The sequence below is a fragment of the Cinclus cinclus genome, chromosome 16, assembly GCF_963662255.1.
Source record: "Cinclus cinclus chromosome 16, bCinCin1.1, whole genome shotgun sequence".
Taxonomy (NCBI): Eukaryota; Metazoa; Chordata; class Aves; order Passeriformes; family Cinclidae; genus Cinclus; species Cinclus cinclus.
This window is the reverse complement of record NC_085061.1, coordinates 3,482,500-3,501,601: the sequence shown is the minus strand read 5'-3', so window position 1 is coordinate 3,501,601 and position 19,102 is coordinate 3,482,500. Positions and strand designations below refer to the sequence as shown.

At 54.1% G+C, this 19,102-nt stretch overlaps 1 protein-coding gene across 1 annotated transcript; it reads right to left on the bottom strand.

The window, feature by feature from the left end:
* Window positions 1-4,624: 4,624 nt before the first annotated feature.
* MMD2 (monocyte to macrophage differentiation associated 2) lies at window positions 4,625-18,850 on the bottom strand. Its single transcript, XM_062503867.1, has 7 exons — window positions 18,804-18,850; window positions 6,985-7,066; window positions 6,181-6,341; window positions 6,021-6,095; window positions 5,646-5,747; window positions 5,291-5,360; window positions 4,625-4,828 (listed from the first exon to the last, which is right to left on the bottom strand). The coding sequence occupies exons 1-7, from the start codon at window positions 18,848-18,850 to the stop codon at window positions 4,625-4,627; spliced, it is 741 nt and encodes a 246-aa protein (XP_062359851.1).
* Between the last annotated feature and the right edge of the window lie 252 nt (window positions 18,851-19,102).

Genomic DNA, 19,102 nt, shown 5'->3' with positions numbered 1-19,102 from the left:
GCGCGGGGACCTCGGGCCGGTCCCGTCCCGCCGGGGCGGAGCGACTGCGGCGGCAGCGCCCCCCTCCGGCCACCGGCGGTACTGCCCGCAGGGACCGCGCCGGGGACGGGAGGGACTTGGGAAGGGTCGGGATTTGGGGGAAGGTCGGGACTGGGGAGGGTCAGGATTTGGGGAAGGGTCGGGATTTTGAGGAGGGTCGGGATTTCGGGAAGGGTCGGGATTGGGACAGGTCAGGATGTGGGAAGGGGATCCTGCCCCCCCTCTGCCCCAGTCTCTGAGACCCCACCCGGGGTGCTGCATGCAGCACTGGAGCCTTCAGTACAGAAAGTTGTGGAACTGCTGGAGTGAGGCTGAGAAGATGCTCCGAGGGCTGGAGCACCTCTCCTGTGGAGCCAGGCTGGGAGAGCTGTGGGTGATCAGGATGGAGAAGGCTCCAGGGAGACCTTAGAGCTTCTTCCAGGGCCTAAAGGGGCTCCAAGAAAGATGGAGAGAGACTTTGGGCATGGAGTGGCAAGACAAGGGGAAATGGATTCCCACTGACAAAGGGTAAGGTTAGGTGGAATATTGGGAATAAATTCTTGCCTGTGAGGGTGGTGAAGCCCTGGAACAGGTTGCCCAGAGAAGCTTTCCATCCCTGGAAGTGTTCCAGGCCAGGTTGGATGTGGCTTTGATCAGCTTGGTCTAGAGGAAGGTGTCCTTGCCCGTGGCAGGGGTTGGAACAAGATGAGCTTTATGGTTCCTTCCAACTCACGTCTTTCTAGGATTCTATGAAAATTCCAGGAGCAAGCCAGGCAGGGCTCTGCATGCATCAACACCTCAGCTGCACAGGCTGGCTTTGGCCAAACAAGTTTTATCAAACCAGATCCAGAGCTGACCTGGAGACTGCTGAGGCTGCACACAGGCTGGTGCCTGCAAGGAGTAAGGGATGGATCATCATTGCGCTGTTCTTCAGGCCGAGATGGTCACTGATGCTCTGCTTCCCTTGGTGAAAATGTCTCCTTTCTGTAAAGGGGTGTTTCCCTGTCCAGGGTGCTCTGGGTGGGAAAGCAATTCTGACACCCAGACACCCTCTGGGAATGACAGCACCAAAGCAAAGCAAAGTCAGGAGGCCTCCCAGTCCAGCCCAATTGCCAGCAGCAAAGAAATGATGGGCGAGGTGGAAGTTGTGGGTCAGGTTTCGGGGTGAGTTCAGCTGCCCCTGGAAGCAGGGAACCCTCCCTGGATTTCTGGGAAAGCCGCTGAGCATGGCAGCCTGGAGGGAATTCAGCCCTGTGTAATTATGGCAGAGAGGGCAGACAATGGATGTGCAGAGGCCAGGGCAGGCAGCTCCAGCATGGGGGCAAATTCTCCCCCTCCAAGGGGAGCCAGTGCCCACGGGAGAGGCTGGTGGGATCTGCTGGGTGATGGTGGGTTTCCCCTGTGGGGTCAGCAGTGAGCTGTGCTTACTCTCCGCCCAGTCTGACACAGATTTTCTCCTCCTCCGTGGCTCTGGCATCCTTCATCCTTCATCCCCCTGCAGTGCCAGCCCTGGGGCTCCACACCTCGACTTCTGACTCAGCCAGGAGGAGGGGAAATGGCAGGGCTGGAGCAGGCGTGGAGGGCTCTGCTGAAGCTGCTGTGGTGAGATGCTGATGAGTCTTTCAGCCAGCACCTCTGGGCACAGGGGCACTGTCAGCAAACTCACTGATTGATTTGTTTGTTTGTTCAGCTGCTGGCAATGCCATCCCTGCACCAAGGTGAGTCAGTGCTCAGCATCCCAGCACCCTGCAGTTACTCGAGTGGCTCCTCTCCTCACCAGGGAGCAAAGCCATGTGGGATGAGTCAGATAGAAAATGAGTTTATTTCCAAGGGCTGCCGGGGAACTAATTTTGATTTAACAAGCAGGCAAGAGGTGAGGTATCTTGAGTATTTATTTCGATCCTACTCCACAGGAAACAATATCCACTAGCATTATCTTCCTTATATTTGTTTGTATTTGACACAATACTGTGTTAAATATAAAATACTGATTGAACAAGGATGGATGGTGAAAAACATGAGATGCTAAAAAGATCCCTCAAGCCCTCCTCCACAAACATCCTGAATGTTACGAGTCATTTAAAATTAGTATAAAATAGGAGGACAATCCGATAACTTGCTCTGTGTCCCCCCTGCTGTGCAAGGGGAGGATTTAAGAGCAAGAAAAGAGGGAGAGCCTCTCAATTACAGAGAAGCCCACTCTGCAAATCCAGGCTGAAGGCAGGGTGGTGATGTTCCCAACAGAGGCCAGCCATCCATTTCTGCCTGGGCAACTGTCCTGCCCTGGATGTTCAGCAGGAGACTGAGATGAAGCAGCCTCAGAAAGGTTCTTCTGACACCTCTCTGGGCTTCAGGAGCCCTTGGGACAGATTTAGGGCCAAAAGACCACAATGGCAAAACAGTTTCTGAGATAAATCCCTTGGGATGAAGCAAAACATGGTGGTGGTCCCTGGGCATCCTCAGCCCCTGCCAGGGGACATTTGCCTGTGGCTGGGACTGCTGTTTGCATGGTCTGACCCCAGGGTGGTTCCCCGTGGGATTTGGTGACAGAGGGGGAGGAGGGCCAGGCACACAAAGCCGAAGTTGTCACTGTGCCCCGTGGTGGCTCTGGGAACCTGCTCCCCCAGACTCAGTGAAAATTGAAGCAGGTGTTTGTGAAGCTCTGGCTGACTTCCAAATGCTTCACGGGGTCCTCACACGAGCCCTGTGAGGTAGGTCAGGGTCTTCACTTCCCAGATGGGGAAACTGAGGCACAGAGAAGGGTAATGTCTTGCCAGACAGAAAATATGGCATCTCCCATTCTGGGAGCTCTGTATCCTGCTATTCCAACCCCGGATATGCTCCATCAACTGCTGGTTACTCACAGCTCATCCTTCTCCACCTCTCCATCTGCAGCAGGTGACAGGGCCAGGGATGGGCAGAGGCAGCAGCAGAGTCTGGGCTCACATCAGCTCGTTCACCCCATCCCTAAAACCACCCATCACCCCAAGGGCAGTTCCAGCCCAAAGGTTGCTCTGAGGTGTCCTGGGCAGAGACCTCCAGCAGCCCCACACCAGGCTGGGGTGCCAGGTACAGCTCCCAGAGCCCTTTACAGGAACCTTCTGCCTATGGAAGTGAAAACCCCCGGGATATTTTTGCCAGCCTGGCAACCACAGCCACCACAACAGGAGGGGGTGAGTATCCAGATGCTTCCTCTTTGGTAATTTGCTGCAAAATGGCACAGCCCTGTAGAGCCAGTCCTGGGGTGCCACAGGCTGGGGAGCCCTAAGTTCTGCTCAGCTCCCTGGAATGCTGCTGGAGAAACAGGAGGTGTGGGATGGTGGCCATAAATCTCCTTCACTTGCCACATCTCTGCAGCCAGAGGCTGCAGCTGTGACTAATCAAAAGCCAAAAAGAGGTGATGGGCAATTGACTCTTGATGGGGAAGGTGCAGGCACAGCCCAGCATACACCACACCCTCCTGGCTCCAGCAGCTCTGCCAGAGTGTTTGGGGACCATGATCAGGTGTGGTTTTCCCATTCTGCTGCTCCCAGCAGCTGGATGGATGTTCCATGTCTCATTAGCCTGAGTTAGCACTGTGTGCCCATGGCTAGGCATTTAAAAACTGAGCTCTCTGTCACAGCTCACATCCAGGCTTCATGTGGATGCATTCCTGCCCTGCAGCAATCCTGGAAATGCTAGAAATCTTTCCAAAAGTGGAATTAAATCTGATGAACAATAGGTTCATCAGCAAAATGGGAGCAGAGAAGGCAGGTAGCCCCATGAGCCCAGCCCAAGGAGATTCACTTCTCTCCCTCGAGGAGAAAGGGAATCCCTGAAGTGGATGGGCTGACCCCAGTCAGGGAGATGCCAGGAGCTGGATCCCAGCTCTGCTCCCTGCTGAAGGCACACGTGCAGCAGGACCTGGGAGCAGGGCCGTGCTTCGGGCTGCCATTGGCACCAAGAGGACAACCAAGCACTCCAGGGACAAAATGTCACTAGGGGATCCCAGGGACGTACTGAGTTGTGCACTTAATATTGGCTTAGAGGAAGGGCTTCCCAGTGCTCAGGGGCTGGGATGCCCTTGAAAGAGATTCAAGTTTCAATCTCTTGTAAGGCTTGTTGAGTATGGACCATTGCCTCAAGGACTTGGGATGGAGCTGTTAATGCTGACAGGACTTAGGACGATTTAGGAGCTAGTCCAGGTGGTGCAGGGGTGTCACCACTGGGTCTCTGCCCTCATCCTGACTCCTCCAGTCCCCTCAGTAGCCAAATCCAGGGTGTCAGCCAGGGGCATGTAGGGCCAAGGTTCCCAGTCCCATGGGATGTTCAAGACCAGGTGAGTGAATGAAGTTCCCAGCAAGTGGTCACTCAGTTATCACCCGCAGCCCAGTCAGTCACTATGTTCTGAAACTTTTGCCTAAAAAACCAAACAGTTCCCAAGGTTAAAAAAGAAAAATATTTAAAATCAACCTCTGCGCTCTCCTGTCTGTGCAGGAAGGGCACCCACAGCTGCTGTCCACGGGGCAAGAGGGTGGTTTGGGGTGATCCCACGGGGCAGCCTGTGTCCCCGCCGCCCTCTGTGTCCCCCACGTGCCAGGTGACACAAACAATGTCTTTAAGGCTTCTAGAGGGAGGTTTTGGTGTTCAGCGCTCCGGGCCGGTAGAGGTACCTCCAGATGGCATAGTAGTGGATGCCAGCTCCGATGGCCACAAAGAGGTGCCAGATGGCGTGGGCGAAGGGGATGCGGCCGTCGCTTTTGAAGAACACCATGCCCAGGCAGTAGAAGAACCCACCAAACACCAGCTCCAGGAGGCCGTCCCTATTGGGCTGGGAGCAGGCAATGCTCAGTGAGGCCAAGAGGGGGGTCCGCCCTTTCCCCACCACCCCAGTCAGACCAGAAATGTTGTCCAGCTGCAGCTCTGGACTTCTCTGCCTTCTGCTACCCCCTCCTCTCCAGTAAGACAGCAAGGACCCAGCAGCCCTGGGAGAAATAGAACTAGATCATCTTTAAGGTCCCTTCAAACCAGACCATTTTATGCTTCTGTGATCCTACGATTTCCAAACAACAGAGCCCGTGAAGGAGATCTGGGAGAAATGCACGTGGTGCCTACTAGGCACCCAAAGTACCTGCAAAACCAAGGTGAGCCACGTTGTATCAGGGATTTCTTTATCCCTCACAAAGCCTGGAGACTGCACCAACCCACCAGAGAAAAACCATTCTGGGTTTTCAAATCCCTCCTGGGATTTGTCCCTCACACTGAGCCCAAGAGTTTCCCAGCAGGGTCTTACCATGGAGAGGATGACCAAGGCGGGGAAGAAGCCCATGATAACGTAGCACACCAGCTCCACCAGCTTGTACCTGCAGCAGACAGAGAGGCAGCTTGGAGCAGGAACAGAGGGAGGTTCAGTTTCACACTTGTAATTTCCCCAGCAGCGCTGCAGGGTAAGGGGTGGCAGTGCCATCACAGCAGGTCCCACGACCTCATGTGTGGACTGGCTTGGGACCTGGCACGTGGGACTTTTGGGGCTTTTGGCTTTTTATTTGGTGCCACCACGTGGAGGAAGCAACTCATGGCAGCAGGTCCATGCTCCGTGTCCCGGGTCCCACACACCCACAAGCTCGGGGCTGGGCGCAGGCACTCACCGCTCATGGAAGAAGAAAACATAGACAGTCCCAAAGGATGCCATGATCCAGATGATCCAGCGCATGTGGGAGGCCCAGGGACCCAACTCCCTCAGGTTCAGCCTGCAAGACCCAGGGCTGTGGTGAGGCAGTTCTAGGGCAGCACCCTGGACTGGGCTCACCCCCTCACCCACATGGCTCTCCCACCACAGGGTCTTCCCAGTTGTAACTTCAAGAGCTCGGAATCTATAGGACGTGAAGGTTTTGTGGAAAGGGGTAAGGGGTGCCCTCTAGAAGAATCAAAGCCAGAGAGGGAAACTGTATTTATTGGAACCAGGATGATTTTTTCCCCCTTCAGTGGGGCCAGGTGAAGACCCCCAGCCACCAGAAACTCACCAGGGAGCGTAGGACGCAGCGATGAAGAAGTAGATCACCATCCTGTCAAACATGTGCAGGCAGTGCTCCACAGTCCTGCAGGACGGACAGACGGGTCACAGCACTGGGGGCATCTGGACCCTCTCCCCCTTCCCAAGCCCTGAGCAATCAGGGATGATACCTGAGATGCCTCTTCTTCCAGGAGATGGTGTGGAAGATGGTGGAGACGATGAAGAGGCTGGACAAGCCACAGCCATAGATCCAGGCTGAGATGGTTTCCCACTGGTCATCAGAGAGGATGTAGAGGATGGAGCTGCCGAGGATGCTGGGCAGGATCCAGAACTGGAAGAGGAAGCAAACCTGCTGTTGGCTCTCTGTATTTCCACTGAGCAGCTACAATGGAGCCTCAACTTTTCTTTCTAGGTGTTTCTTTCCCTTCTGGTCAAAGCTACCACCCTTAAGGGGCAGGCAGGATCCCTCCCTCCATGGTGCAGCTCCAAAATAGTTTGTCCAGAAGGTGGGGAGGAGGAAGGCACATGGAGGATGGCTGTCTCTGAGTCATATCCCAGGACTCAGAGTGGGAACTGTCAGCTCCCAAAAGAAACCCTGATGGGGGGAGAGGTCCCTCCCACTGCTACACAGGCAGCCCCATGGGTTCCTGTCACAGTCCTTGCTGTGAAACAGTCCATTTTCATGGAGCTTTAAAAATAATCCTGTCCCACCAAGCCCACAGCCAGCTTCCCCAGGACATGGGGCCACAGTGAGTGAGAGCAAGGCAGATGCATATCAACTTCCCAGGGCAGGAGGAGGGAGAATATCCCAATCCCCAGGAGCACACGGGGCACATTTGCCTCATCACTGTCCTCAGACTCCCAGTGACTGCTCCAGGGCTGAACGCAGACTTTTTTAGGTGTCCCTTGAGGTTCCTCAGTGGATCCCCAGAGAGATGAGCACCGTCCTCCCTCACCCAGGGACAGGGACTCACAGCGTGGGTGGCACAGTTGGCTGCATGCTCATATTCCGTGGGCTGGTACCTGCAGTTGGATGGGACACGGTGATTCATGAACCTGCAGTGAGAAGCAGGGAGAGAAACACACTCAGGGGACAGGGATGGAACAAAACCCTTCTGGAGGGGTCTGCACAGGGCCACCCCCACCCTGCAGCCCTACCATGGCTTAGCTTTGCTCCAGCTGCCCTGCAGAAGTGACACCAGAGCACAGTGTGTCCATCTGGCTGTCCCCACGTGCCAGGTCCCCAGGTCCTGCTCAGCCATGGCTCAGGCTGAAGCAACTCCTGGGAGCTGCTGTTGCTTGGAGAGCAGGAGGCAGGAGGCAGCTCTGCCCATTGCTGTAGGCAGAGATGGGGAGAGCCCCAGCAACAAAGGCACAGGGGTACTACCCCACAACACAGGGTAGCAGGCAGACCTGTGGGACCCCAACTCATCCAGGAGTGGCACCTTCATGTCACAGCAGAATGCCCAGTTCCAAAAAGGGTACCCTTGCAATGCCTTTGGTTTCTGGGAAGCATCTGCATACCCCCAGGGCTGCACATCCCAACGCAGATTGCTGTGGGGGAAAGCCTACTGCTCTCCCTTGGAAACCTGCATCTTTATTTCTGTTTCTTTTAGTCTTAGGAGGCATCAGTTTGCTCTTGGCATTCACTGGAATGTATAGATTTCCCCTGCTGGACCAACACACGGCGATAAAAAAATGTCACTCCATTGCTGGGTACGTAACAACAAATTAAATGTACATCCAGGATAACAGGTCTGAGCAATGTCTCATTCACCACCCTCTTCTGGCAGGAGACAGCAGTGGAGGCTCAGCAAAGGGAATGAGAAACAGGGAAATGGAGAGGGTTTCTTCCCTGGTCCTGAGAATCAGGGTTTTTAAGACTTTTCCTGCTGTGGCTCAGGTCAGGATGGTGGAGTCAAGCCATGGGGCTGCTCGGCAGGACCTGGGCTAATTGCTTTGTGACCCTGTTTGCCCCCAGTTCCAGCACCATCTGTGGTGTTTCACAGCTAAGTTGTGCCCAGCAAAGGGGTGGCTCAGGGGCTGGCAAGACCTTGCTGCTGGGCATAGGGTGATGCTTCAGTCCAGGATGCTTGGAAAAGCAGGAAAAGTCCCCTCTCCTTGTCCCCAAGCCACCCACACCTGTGTGGACTCCTCTGCAATCTCCACCTGCTTGGCCCCACTGCCTCAGCCACTGGCTGCTGCTGCCTGCTAAAACTGAGCCACGATGGATTAAATAGTTCAAATGACAAGGATTTGGTGTGGGGGGAATTGTGCAGCCCCAGCAGGGTGAGGGGCACCCCAGCAGGTGACAGTGACAACCCACAGAGGGGCCCTGTTCCCAGCCCCTGCCCTGCCATACCTCCTGCCAGACCCTGGCATGGTGGGAAGAGATTCATGGTCCTCATCACCAAAAAATGTCTGGAATTAAGAGGGGGAATGGAGCAGCCAAGCTCCCACTGCTCTGCTCACCAAGGACTCACACGGGGTAAATTGGGGCTCAGCAGGGCTGGGAAGAAGCTGGGCATCCCTGGGGACATGGTTGTGCCCAGAGCACTGTCACCTCCACCCCAGGGACACCAGGGATGCCCTCCCCATCCTGCCAGTCCAGCCACAAGGCCTGGCAGGGCTGCCTGTGCTGGAGCCACGTCCCCTGGCAGGAGGACATTACTGTCCCCAGCGTTGCCAGGAGACTGTCCCCAGCTCCCCTTCACTGTCTGCTTCCCTTTATTTTCCCTTTTAATAATAAGAAGGAGGGGGAAGAAGGGGAGGCCAGACATCCACATGACGTCACAGTTGCTGAGGAAACACGTTCAAGGCCTTTTCCTTGAATTTATTGATTTTAACAAAGCCTGCTCCATCTCCCCTCTGCTCTGGCTGGTGCTTTTCAGAGCAGCAACACGGAACTAATTCCACAGCCCTCTCCCCAGGCCTGGGGAGCACCCAAACCTTTTGGGAAGGTGTCCGTGGGGTGCAAATATCCTCCCTAGCTCTGGTACAGAGGTAGAGAATCTGGGAAGGACCACACAAGCCATCCCTATGTAATGAGGTTGAAGAGCATTTATGCTCCTGAAGCCTAGAGCTATGCTGGTGTGGGACACCACAAACTCCTGCTTTTCCCACAGGGACAAGAATCTTGAGGGGGATCCTTTTTTTTTTTTTTTTTAAACCCAGGGAGAGATTGCTCTTATTTTCCTGTCCTGCTTTCTAGTAAGCATCATCCTGTGGATGGTGGGAAATAGAGCATCACAGATGTGGGACCTGGCTGCACAGTGCTGGCTCAGCCTGACCCCCACTTTTAGGATGTGCATTTTGTTTTGGGGCTAATTTGGCACATTTCTGTGGTTCTCCATGCTCTGTAGAAATGGGAGTAGCTGGTGTTTGCACATCTCCTGGCAAGGCAGGATAAGTCCCTGGCTGCACCTTATTTCCCAGGGGTGCAGAGGCCATTTCCTCCCCTACTCTCCTGGGATTTTATGGACCAGCTCGTGTCATCCCTGTGCACTCTGGCATGGGTGTAGGGCAGGGCACAGGGAGCCCTGCAGCATTCCCAGCCTTCAGACAGCTGCCATACCAATGTGCAGAACCAGCCTCAAACCACAGCTCCAGCCTGGACAGACAGATGGATACACTTGGGAAGAGCACTCGTGATTCTCGGCTCCAGGAAGCCACGAGCAGGTGTTTACACACCTGGGTGCTCCAGTGCAGTTCAGCAGGTGCTTCGGGATGGCGAAGTCCAAAAGACACAGAGAAGTTCAAAGACTCCTGCTCAGCAGGAACAGGAGCATGTTCATTTTCAGGGATGGTGTGTGGGAAGCAGGGAGCCAAAGGGTTCCCGGGCACCTCCTCTTCCCAGTGCTGTTCCTGGCAGACTCCCTACAACTGGCTGTATGAAGAGGGGAGGCTGCTGAGGGTCTGACCAGGGGTTATTCACAGCAACCCCAGGGTTTTTGCCTTGTGCCTGCTTTCCCCTGGCCCCTTTCCCAGGGAGGGAGCCTGAAAAGGGCCAGTACAGCAAGCTCTGGCCAGGGAAACAAAGAGTCCCTTGTCCCTGGGCGCCAGGGCAAAGTGCAGGGCTGGCTTCCCAGGCCTGTTCCTTTCTCCTGCTCTTTCTCCCACTCTCTTGGGTTGGCTGTTTGTTTTCTGGTTGTTGTTTTGTTTTGTTTTGTTGTTTTTTTTTTTAATTTTGGTTTTATTATTTTTTTTAATATAGCTTTAGGGGTTTTTACTGAGTTTTTAAAAGACTTTTATCCAAGAACAAAACCCCAACCTCAAAAATCATGCAGATCTGCCTGGCTCTTGCTTTGCCTGGGTGGGAAGAAGGTAAGAAGGGGATATAGTTAAATTATTCCTCAGGAGGGCTTACATGGGGCCATCTGAGCTCTCCTGAGGGCACCAAAAGAACCTGAATGAGTCACTCCATGGTCACCACACACTCACACAAGCAGAGCCATGGGACACTTGCAGGAAAGCTGCACATGTGAGGGGAACAGCCCCAAAAGAGACCCAAACCTGCAGTTCCTAACAGATGGAGTTTAGCCTTGTCTTTGACACAGTTCCTTCCCAGAGGCAGGTTGGCCTCTGCCACATCTCTTCATGTCCCTCTCAGTCCCCTTTCCCTTCTCTCCAAGTGAGGATAATAACTCTGACATCCTTTAGGCAAGCCAGTGGGTGGATAATGTGAGGAGGGTATAAAATCATCACTAAGATGTGGATGGGGAGGTGTGGGCTGGGCTTTTGCTCTTGAAAGAGCTGGTCCAGCCCTGCCATAAATCAGGCTGTGCATGTGTCTGTGCACTGTGGGCTGGGTGCCACAGGAACAAAGGAGCAGTCAGCAAGTGCAAGGTTATCCCAGGTGATACAAATCTCCCCAGAGCAGCTCACCTCTACAGGTTTCACCTACAAATGGCTTATAAAAGGGCTGGGCTTGCTCAGGAATTGCCCTAAAGCCTGTGGAGATGGATTGGCTGTGCATCCACCCTCCTGCTCGAGGAGCTGGGGCTTTTCCAAGCTAGGCTCCCTGCTGGGCAGTTCTTGGGATCTGGTTGCTCCTTCCTCTTGTGACTGGATGTCACAGCTGCTTTTAAAGTAATAGGGGAAGATCCTGAGGGTGGCCAGAGAGAAATGCTTGAGGAAGAATTAGCTGGAGGTTGATCAGCAGTGGTGGTAAGTCCTTCTGGGGCTGTCCCTTGGTAAAACAAGTGTTGTGATGCCTGAGGTGCCAGTGATGGAGCAGATGTGTCCCTGTAGGGCACACTGGCCTCTGACTCTTCAATGCGTGTCCTGGGTTTGGTCTGATAGCCCCGAGGCTGCACACCCTCCACAGATGTCAGGGCTTGGTCCTGGGGCTCACGTGGGAGCTGCTGTGGTGGCATCCCCGTAAGCTGGGGCTTGGCAAGTGCTCTGCCTCTGATCCGGAATCTGGTAAAGCTCCAGATGCATCCCTGGTAAGAGGCTTCAATCCCTTGAGCTCCTCTGTGGTTTGTAATTAGCTCAGTCCTGGGGAGTTGTGCGTGCTGGCATGGAGCCTGGTTGCTGTTTATGTACAGCACACAACTACAATCACAGGGCTCAGAAAGCACAGGACCACGAGGAAACACCCATGGCCCACCCTGAGTCCTGGAGATCCCCCAGACTTTACTGCTTTATCCAGCCCAGGAGCAGGAAAAATCCTGCTTTTCCTTCCTACCCCTTGACATGGGAATATTTGCCACTGGGAAGCACAAACACCAAGGCAAATGCTGCCTGGCACTGCCATCTGCAGAGCCACCCACACGGGCATGTGCGTGGCTGCGTGGCACCTGCTGGGAGCTGAAACCTCCCTTCCATGCCCATTGCTCAGTGCCTGCATGCTCCCACACACAATATGGTGCTCCTGCTTTGCAGAGCTGAGCTGTGCCTGCTGGAAGCTTAGGGGTCAGCTCCTGGGGCCAGGGGAGATGGGGCAGGCATGTCCATGGGCTCCTCTTGTGACTCCAGCCCAACCCAGAGGAGAGGGGCAGGAGGGCTGATGGAGCAGGACAACTCAGTGTTTTCTTTGGTCAGGGATCCTGGAGCTGGCAGCTTGGATAGGGAGCAGGAAATGGAAGGCTTTTTATCTAAGCCAGCATCTCCCTACCTTTCTCATGGGTAAATTAGCAGATCATCAAATTTCTGGAGTAACCCGGCCAGATTTCCCTGGTGCAAGCCTTGCTTCCACAAAGCGAGTCCAAAAAGGCAGATCAGATCATCATCCATCACCTCATGCCTCCCATCCCAGTTTTGCTCATCCCCAGCACTCTGGCATGTGTGACCAGCTTGGGCTGGCTGTAGAGCATCCCTTGGCACTCCACAACCTGCATGTCCTGAGCAAGTGCTGCTGCTGACTTAGAGATGCTCCCAGACGGTGCTCAGCCAGGTCCGTGTCGCACCTGGCTCTGAGCCACAGGCACAGATGTCCCCTGAGAAGGGACAGAGGAGGCAATCCCATGACACATCAGGGTGCAGGAGGGAATATGCTGTTCTTCCCCTGAGCATACCAAGGGCATACATAATCCTTTTCTTGCTCCTCATCCTAGCAGGGATGAGCACGGGAGGCTCCCAGCCAGGCTGGATGCAGGCATTGACCATTTCTGCACCCACAAGAGCCCATATACACCCATCAGGGCTTGGTTGGTGGTGGAAACTCAGCAGTAATTCCCAACAAGGCGCTAACTGTCCACATCCCCTCTGGACAGAGACATTTTTCTCCCCAGCCCTCCATGTAGATGGTATCTCTAACTCTTCCAAGGCAATTCATGACCCTGCAACCACAGCAGAGCTGTTTGTTTATTCACAACAGATGGGATTGGTGAGTGTTTCCGAAATTACTTTCTGAGCTGGGACTTTTTGTTTCATTTGGTACTCATGAGACATCCAACAACAGCTGATTAGTCACAAAATGACTCTGATGTCCCAGGTGTTTTGTAAATGTTGGAAGGACAGTTTCCAGAACTGCAAATCCTCTATTATTCATTAATTTCTTGTTTGGAAAGTCATTGTGCATGTTCCTTGCTGCCTTGCCTCGAGCAAGGAGTTAGTGGGATAAATCCTGTTTAACTGCAACAGCCCAAGGTGGGTAGGAGTGAGCGTGACCACTGGATCCTGTGCCTGCTGGCAGAAGATTTCAGTAGTTTTGAGGGCTGGAGATTTCCCAGCTTCTAACCCTGGCAGTGACTGTAAAGTGCATGGGCAGGTGACCATGTCCAGGTTCATAAAATCTCCCCACAGCATGGCCTGAGAGACACAGCCAGGCTTTCATTTGGGATTCCCAGATGCTGCTCAAGTACAAATCATATCTGTAAATTATTCAGCAAATGCCTCTGGACAGCAAAGGCACAGAAGGGAAATCATGTATTTCACCAGCCAAGCATGCAGATAGTAAGATTTCCATTAGTATTACTTACAAGAGCGAGCAGAGTTGTGTCTAATTCTGCTGTGCCAGCCAGTGCTGCTCAGCACAGAGAGGAGGCAACTCTCTGACCTGATGATCTCCTTCAGCATAAGATCCTTTCCTCAGCAGCAGCAAACCTGGACTGTAAACTTGAACAGGAGCACAGAGTTGACTCCAAATTCTCCTGAAGGTCAGCACTGCTTGGCTCAACTCAGTGGTATCTGACTCATCCACCAGGAATAAGACACCTCTGGTATCATGTTATCAGGAGAGGTTGCAGTGTTATCACAGAGAACCCATCAGGCTCTGGACTCCCACTGCATGAAAATGTTGAGTTTGTCACACCTGGAGAGAACTGGTCTGTGTGTTTGGCCATGTCTCCTCTGCCTTTCTCAGACCCAGCCCTGAGCATCCTTCCCCTGGCAGCAACATCTCCGCAGACTCAACAAAACTCCTCGTGCAGCTACAGCCAGGCACCCCTCAGGAGTGAAGGACTGGAATAAGTTGTGCTCTTTTCCCTTCCTTTCTTTGGCAATTGTACTTGTTGGCATGGCTTTGTCTCGCTGTGGAGCTGGGGGTGTGGGAAGGGAGGAGGAGGGGAGAGGAACCTGGGACCAGTCCTGGCACAGCCCCATTTCTCACAGTCACTGACCTGCCCTGCTGGGCAATGGCTTGAATTTCCCATGGGTTGTGTTGGCTGCTACCTCGTGAAGCTGGACACATCAAACTGTGCCAAAGAATCACATCAGGCTGATATCCAACACCAGCTGAAGGAGGGGAAAGATCATGTGTTTCCCAGGCAGCCAAGAGACCATCCTTCCCCCAGAAGCACAAGGCATGGGGTTTGGTTTGCCCACTTATGTACACCTTCAGTGTAGTGGTCCCCACCTGAGCCTGTTCTGCTGGGTGCTCCAACCCTTGCAGAGGATGGAATGGGGCAGTTTGAGTGGATATTCCATCAAAAATGCTGCTCTGAGAGCTTGCAGCTTTCCAAATATCTGGCTTCAATTATGCACCCTGAGCTACATGAGGTAACTCCTACTGATGCCATTTTAAGATGGTATCTGAGTCAACCTGGCCCCACGAAGAAACAGGATGGAATTGGTTGGATGGATCAGCTTGATCCTGGTTTTCCCAGGCATTTTGGGGGCCTCTCCATCTCTTGGAGCAGTGCCTTTCAGGGAGGTCTGTCTGCTCAGCTGGGGACAGACTTCCAGGTCTTGATAGGGCTGGTCCCTGCCAGGTGAGCAGCCCCTGCCTCTCGAGGAGCTTCAGGCCGTGGTATCAACACTGAAAGTATTTCCCTCCTCACTGCTTCATCCCATGTGGGCTTTGCTGGGAAGCAGAGTTCTTGGAAAGCATCTTGGAGTGTGTGAGAGCAGGCGAGGGCTGCTCATGTTTTCATGGCAAAGCAATGGGGAACAGGTCTTCCCAATGTGATTGCTCTGTCCAGGCTGTCAGCCTGGCATTGGTTTCCTTGTGTTTGGAATCTGAGCACCCCAAGATTTCCTATTTGTCCTATTCCTGCTGGTTCTGCTCTTCCTGTCTTGGCCAGAGATGCTGGAATAGCTGATGAATATCTCCTTGCTCAATAATTACAGGCGCAGGGAGAAACAAGGAAGGTCTTCCCAGCTGCCTTTCCTCAAATTCATTGGGTTTGAGCAAGTATAGAATTCAGACCCCCATGCCCTCGTGCTGGTGAGGGGGTGGCAATGCTTGCATTGCAGGCACAGGGAAGTGAGGACAAGCCTGGACCATGCACCTACAGAGACCCCCACAGAGGCCCCTGCTGCTGGGCTGAGACATCAATGTGGATTTTCCCATCTGCTCCTCTTTGTGTTATTCCATGCAGGGCAAGCCAAGCAAACACAGTACGATTTAGAGCCTTTCACATGAACAAATCAAAGGAGCTGCTATCAGTTTGTGAGGATGATTCAGTGCCCTGCAGATCCCAGCAAAGCCTTCTCCACTGCTGCTCCAGAGATGCTGAAACTGGCCGGATACAGCAGCTCCCTGATTAATCATGTTTCCTTCCAATTACAGCTCTGGATGGCCAAAGTCTGGGAAGCATTCAGTGTCCCCAGAGGGAGATACTCAGCCCCATGGCTGAGCTACCTGGGCAGGAAGGACCAGAGCAAGTTTGAGTTAAAACTGGGCCAAAATGGGGTCAAAGCTGGTGGTGAGGTGCAAGGAGGGTTTGGTTACCAGGTCAGTGTAACCTGACCAATGAGCCCAGCGATGAAGATGCAGTTTGGTCTGATATGTTGGTCTGGGAGGGACCCAGCACCGTTTTGGTGAGCTGGAAGAGTGGAGGGGGAATGGAGGAATAATCCTCTGGTGGTTGGATAAAGCAGGAGGAATCACATCTGCTCACAGTTTGTGCCGTGCTGGTGTTGTGGTTAAACTTGGCCTGTCAGGCAGGAGATGGATATTGCTTGTCAGGGTGCAGATTGTGAGTGACAGGGAAAGCCTTGCAGCAACCGTGCTTTGAAACTCCATTTCCCCACGGTGTCAGTGATGGAAGATCCTCCTGGGCCCCACAGCAGAGCAGAAACCACGGAGTTTCTCATTTATAACCTCAGTGTGCTCAAATGGCACTGCCCTGCACCCTGCTCCCACCACGGTGACAGCCCTTCCCTGCCAGGAGGTGTTTAGAGACAGCCTAGTGCCCCTCCAGCCCTGAGTTTTCTCCTGGCAGTTCACAGAATGTTCCCACATTGATCACTGCTTTGCATCTCTTTGTTCTCACACAACAGGTCTTTCATCACCAGGCTGCGTTTTATTTATTCCTTGTGGTGGGTGTATCAATGGCCAAGTTCCTCCTTTCTTGATCCTCGCTCAAAGTTAGATAAGATGACATGAAAAATGAAGCCTGTTCCAGGCTTTTCCACCACAAGAAAAACTTTGATATTTTTTGTTTCTTCAAGGAACAACATAAACAAGGCCACGTTCTCTGAAAACATGTTGCAAGATGGAATCATAGAATTGTTAAGGTTGGACAAGACCTCTAAGATAGAGTCCAACCATTAGCCAAGCACTGCCATGTTCACCCCTAAACCACGTCCCCAGGTGCCACATCCATATGTGTTTTTGAAAACTTCCAGGGATTCAGTCACTTCCCTAAGCAGCCTGTTTTAATCTTTCCTCATGTCCAATCTAAACTTCCCCTCGTGCAGCTTGAGCCTGTTTTTGTCTTTTCCTGTCCCTTGTTCCCTGGGAGCAGAGCCTGACCTGGCTGCACTCCTGTCAGGGAATTGTGGTCAGTGAGAAATTCCCTCCGAGCCTCCTTTTCTCCAAGCTGAGACCCCCACAGCTCCCTCAGCAGCTCCTTATCAGAGTTATGCTCCATTATCCTTCTCTGGACCTGCTCCAGCCCCCCAACATCTTTCCTGCAGTGAAAACTGAACATAGGATTTGAGGTGCTTCTGCTGCCTTGAAGGATACATGCTACCATGGGTCCCCTGGCTTCTGCTCACCCCAATTCCCACCTCAGAGCTCAGCTGAAAGAGCATCCCTGGCACAAAGGGAGAAGCAGCTTTAGGGTTTCTTTTGGGATATGCTCCAGCAGAGCATTTCCATGGAGAGCAGAGCTGGTGTGCACAGAGTGAGGGGAGGACGGGGATTATCCCACTGTTATTTTTGAGCACTGGGCTAAGAGGATATCTGTGATGATACAGGAAGCCCTGGGTTAGCATCACATGCTGGTGGCTTTCTTGGGGTGAAAGCCAAGGGAGCCAAGCCCTTATCCTCCTGCTGCTCCCCATCCAGCCCTGGCACACAGTGAGAGCTGGAGGATTCCCTGTGGATCTGACCCTTACGTGCCCCACTGTCCCTACCCTGCATGTGGGCACCATCCCTGGAAGGCTCTCTGTAATGCCTCATCCTATTGAACAAGTTGTCTCCAGAAAGGACCACAACAAGGCTGGAGCATCCTGATTCAGGATAAATCAAGCAACAGGCTGGCAGATGGGTTCTGCTGGGGGAGAGTGATATCAGTGGAGCAGCCCCTGATCTGCTCCCCAGTTCCCAAAGAGCTTCTGCATCCTTGCCATGGGGTAAAGGTATGGTTTGCCTCCTGCTCTGGGTGGTCCAGAGCTTTGCTCAGCTCCATTTCCCCCAGTTCTGTCCTTTGCATGCCAACTGAGGGGGGCTGGAGGGGGAGGGAGTCTTGAATTCTCCATTTTCACAGGGTTTTGTACCAGGCACATTGCGCAGATCTGCTGGGTGCCTACTGCCCTGCCCCAAGCAAAGGTTATCAGGAGGCAGCTACAGCATCAAAACCATCTTTGAGCAAGTGGCCACGTTTCAGGCAGGTTTTGGAGATGTAAACATGGATTTTCCCCATGGGACACCTGGAAGTAAAGGAGCTGATGGCTGGAGGGGGTTGGAGGATCGTTTCCTGTCCTTACCCAGGCCAGACAAACATCCCTCAGGGATCATCCTGCCTGGAGCAGGTGAGAAACACCATCACCATTTCTTTTCACACAAGCTTTTCTCTGGTATCTGCCCCTAACAGGACCACTGGAAGTGGCAGCACAGAGCTCAGTGCCTCCAGAAGCCGTGCCAGCCCGTGGGACCCTACACAGGCAGAAAAACACTCCCACCACAATCCCAGGGAGTTGGGAGCAAAGCCTGTCCTCGGTGCAAAGCTGAGCACCCCCAGCAGCCCCCTGGACCCCATCTGTGCAGCACCCGGTGCCATCTGACTCATCCCGGCCACCCGGAGGATGTCCCCGTGTCACCTGCCAGCTCCTTCCTAAAGGCCACATCTGATCCCGCAGCAGCGCGTGTGGCCAAGTGCCCCTTGACCTGCGCTCAGCAATCCTCAGGTTTCCCCCTGCACAGGTAACACCGTGAGGTTTCCTGCTACACCTGAGCTTTTAAAACAAGTCCCGGCTGCTGCTGGTAAACCTCCCTGGGGGTTTCATGGAAGGAGAGAAGGATCCACCGCCGGTGCATCCCATGGGAACCCTGTTGAACCTGCGGGTCCAGGCTGGGAGAGCCACCCCGAGGGGGTTTCACCTGGGTGCAGCGGGACCCTGGACCACGCTGGTCCCTCCACGGGGGGTTCGGAGCCAGCGTTAGGCTCTGTTCCATCGGGAAGGCAGGATCCTGCTCCCCCGGCAGCGGAAGAGCCGCGGTGAAGTTAGACCCAGCGAAAGGCAACGAAGGCTCCCAAGGATGCTGAGAATCCTTTAGGGATGCAGAGAAGCAGGTAGCCGAAAGCCCAGCCCTCACTTCCCCTGTGCTTCGAGGCACTCGGCAGCTTCGGAAAATCCTTTCGGGCTCCATCCCAGCGCAGCCGAGCACGGGGAGGGGTTGGGGCTGTCCGGGGTCTCCGCGAGCACCGGGGGTCGGGGACCGCCGCACCGAGGGATTTACCTGGCGTAGCGCGTCTTCTGGAAATCCAGGAGCCGGGACACGAACATCGCGGCGGTGCCATGGGGGTCCCGGGGGGCGGCGGCGGCTCAGCCCCGGGGCGGGGGGAAAGTGGAAATGCCCGGGGAAACGGCACCAACTCGGCGAGCTCCGGCGGGCGAGGAGGAGAAGGGGCGGCCGGTCCAGCCCAGCCCGGCACAGCCCAGCCCGGCACAGCCCCGGCCCCCTCCCGCCCCCTCGGCTGCTCGGGAGAAGCGACACGGGGAAAACAAAGGCGACCTCCGGGAGGGGAGAGCCAGCCC